The sequence below is a fragment of the Apteryx rowi genome, unplaced genomic scaffold (genome assembly GCF_003343035.1).
Source record: "Apteryx rowi isolate R43461 unplaced genomic scaffold, aptRow1 scaffold_26, whole genome shotgun sequence".
Classification (NCBI taxonomy): Eukaryota; Metazoa; Chordata; class Aves; order Apterygiformes; family Apterygidae; genus Apteryx; species Apteryx rowi.
In genome coordinates this window covers 4,502,857-4,504,751 of record NW_020448974.1, presented here as the reverse complement: position 1 = coordinate 4,504,751, position 1,895 = coordinate 4,502,857, and the positions used below count along the sequence as shown (strand labels likewise).

The window sequence follows — 1,895 nt, the reverse complement described above, 5'->3', positions numbered from 1 at the left end:
GCATTCATTATAAATTATCAGCTTGCCTAAAAGAAGTTCTTGTAATAACTTACTTTTGTAGAGATACTTGCAAGAACACAGAAAAGTATGTGCTGCTTCAACTTTTATGTTGAAGCTATCCAGTAGATGGGGCCCTGGAGTTAGACAAAATGCAAAAGAAAGTAAAATGAGTTTAGGCTAGGGAGAACTCTCATAATCAGTGCAAATACGGTTTTGTTAATTCATGAAATTCTAATGTCAGGCAAATGACTTATTTGGCTGTATCATGTTCTCACTATAAGACTGACTAAGCTGTATTCAAGTGCTGGTTAATACGATTCTATATTTGTTTGATATTGAAATAATTATGACTTTCAATCAGCAAAAATTACAGCTGAGGTTTTAATTTTCATTTGTGGCACGTTCCTGCCCAAATATTGTGCAAGTCTGAGACACAAGTAGCTTGTGACGAAGTGACACAGTGAAAATCACTGACAGTAACTGTAGCAAGAAGGTCCCATGTGGAAATGTGTACGGGGCGAGGGGAACGTGCCAGTAGTTCCTGCATAATACGAAGGATGACATTGTGCATGCAACTTGTGTGTGCTGGGGTTTTCCTGCTTCTTTGAGGCCTGTGTGTCTGTTCCCTGCCCATCTGTGAAACGGGAGGGAACGTACGGGCTTGAGAAAACATGCTGATGGATGAACGCTGCAGGAGCAGTGGTCTGCCCCAGTGGTTTCAGAGTGGTGGATGCTAAAATAAGGTTGATATGTACGTGTGTGAGTGCACAGTGTACAGTGCGGTGTAGCAGAAGTTGTCATTCTCACTGTGTTTGCAGTATTCTTTTAAAAGAAATCAATGATGTGCAATCACCTTAATCAGCGAATGGACGAGCCTGCTAACGCTGGTATAACACGTTGGCTCAAGAGGCAGATATGAACTATGCCACCAGACACACACGTGGATACCAGCCTAAAAGTGCAAGTTATATTCTGCTGCCTAGAAAAGCCTAATTTTCGGTGGTCTTTTATCTAAAGCAAAGGTCTTCACACTTACCTGGTAAAACTGATCCTTTAAAATCAGTTGCGCTTTAACAACCTGTCTTCAAAATACCTGCAAAGACAAAACTACAATATTCAAGTTATATTCTGCTGCCTAGAAAAGCCTAATTTTCGGTGGTCTTTTATCTAAAGCAAAGGTCTTCACACTTACCTGGTAAAACTGATCCTTTAAAATCAGTTGCGCTTTAACAACCTGTCTTCAAAATACCTGCAAAGACAAAACTACAATATTCCGTCGCGCAGAACTGCTCAGCCTAAGTCAGTGTTGCGAGGGAGTTTGTTTATTTTTCCCCTCCTTCTGCCGAAGGTAGCTGGGGCCCCACGTCCCAGGTGGAGCCGCTGGAGGCAGCTCCGAGCCGCCTGTTTCGGGCACTTTTACCTCGCATAAGCCGAGTTCCTGGCGGTTGCGGCTCTCCCGGGGCAGGCGGAGCGGGGACGGGGACGGGGACGGGGTGGGCTCCGCCCGGCCCGGCCCGGCCCGGCCCGCTCCGCTGCCGCACGTGATCGGCAGCGCGGAGCCGCCGCGGTACCTGGCGGCGGCTCCTCCCCGGAGGCAGGAAGGGAGCGGTCAGCGGGGCGGCCGGATCCGCCGCGGGGCGGCCGCTCCTGAGGCGCGGAGCCGGGGGAGGCAGCGCGACCCTCGCCGGCGGCGGCGGCCATGGCTTTCGGGAAAGCCCCGAAGGACCCTTTCGGCACCGCCGTGGGGCGCCTGGTCGGTGAGTAGCCGGGGGGCGACGGCCCGGGCGCTGAGGGGAGCCGGGGGGCGCCGCTTCCCGCCCTTCCCCCGGGGGCGCTGAGGGGAGCCGGAGGGCGCCGCTTCCCGCCCTTCCCCCGGGGGCGCTGAGGGGAGCCGG

At 51.9% G+C, this 1,895-nt stretch overlaps 1 protein-coding gene across 1 annotated transcript in view; it reads left to right on the top strand.

The window, feature by feature from the left end:
* Window positions 1-1,699: 1,699 nt before the first annotated feature.
* Window positions 1,700-1,895, top strand: part of TOM1L1 (target of myb1 like 1 membrane trafficking protein) — a 25,682-nt gene continuing 25,486 nt past the window's right edge. Inside the window, exon 1 of the mRNA XM_026067518.1 lies at window positions 1,700-1,757. Within this exon, the coding sequence (XP_025923303.1) occupies window positions 1,700-1,757 (58 nt within the window). The remainder of the gene's footprint in view (window positions 1,758-1,895) is intronic.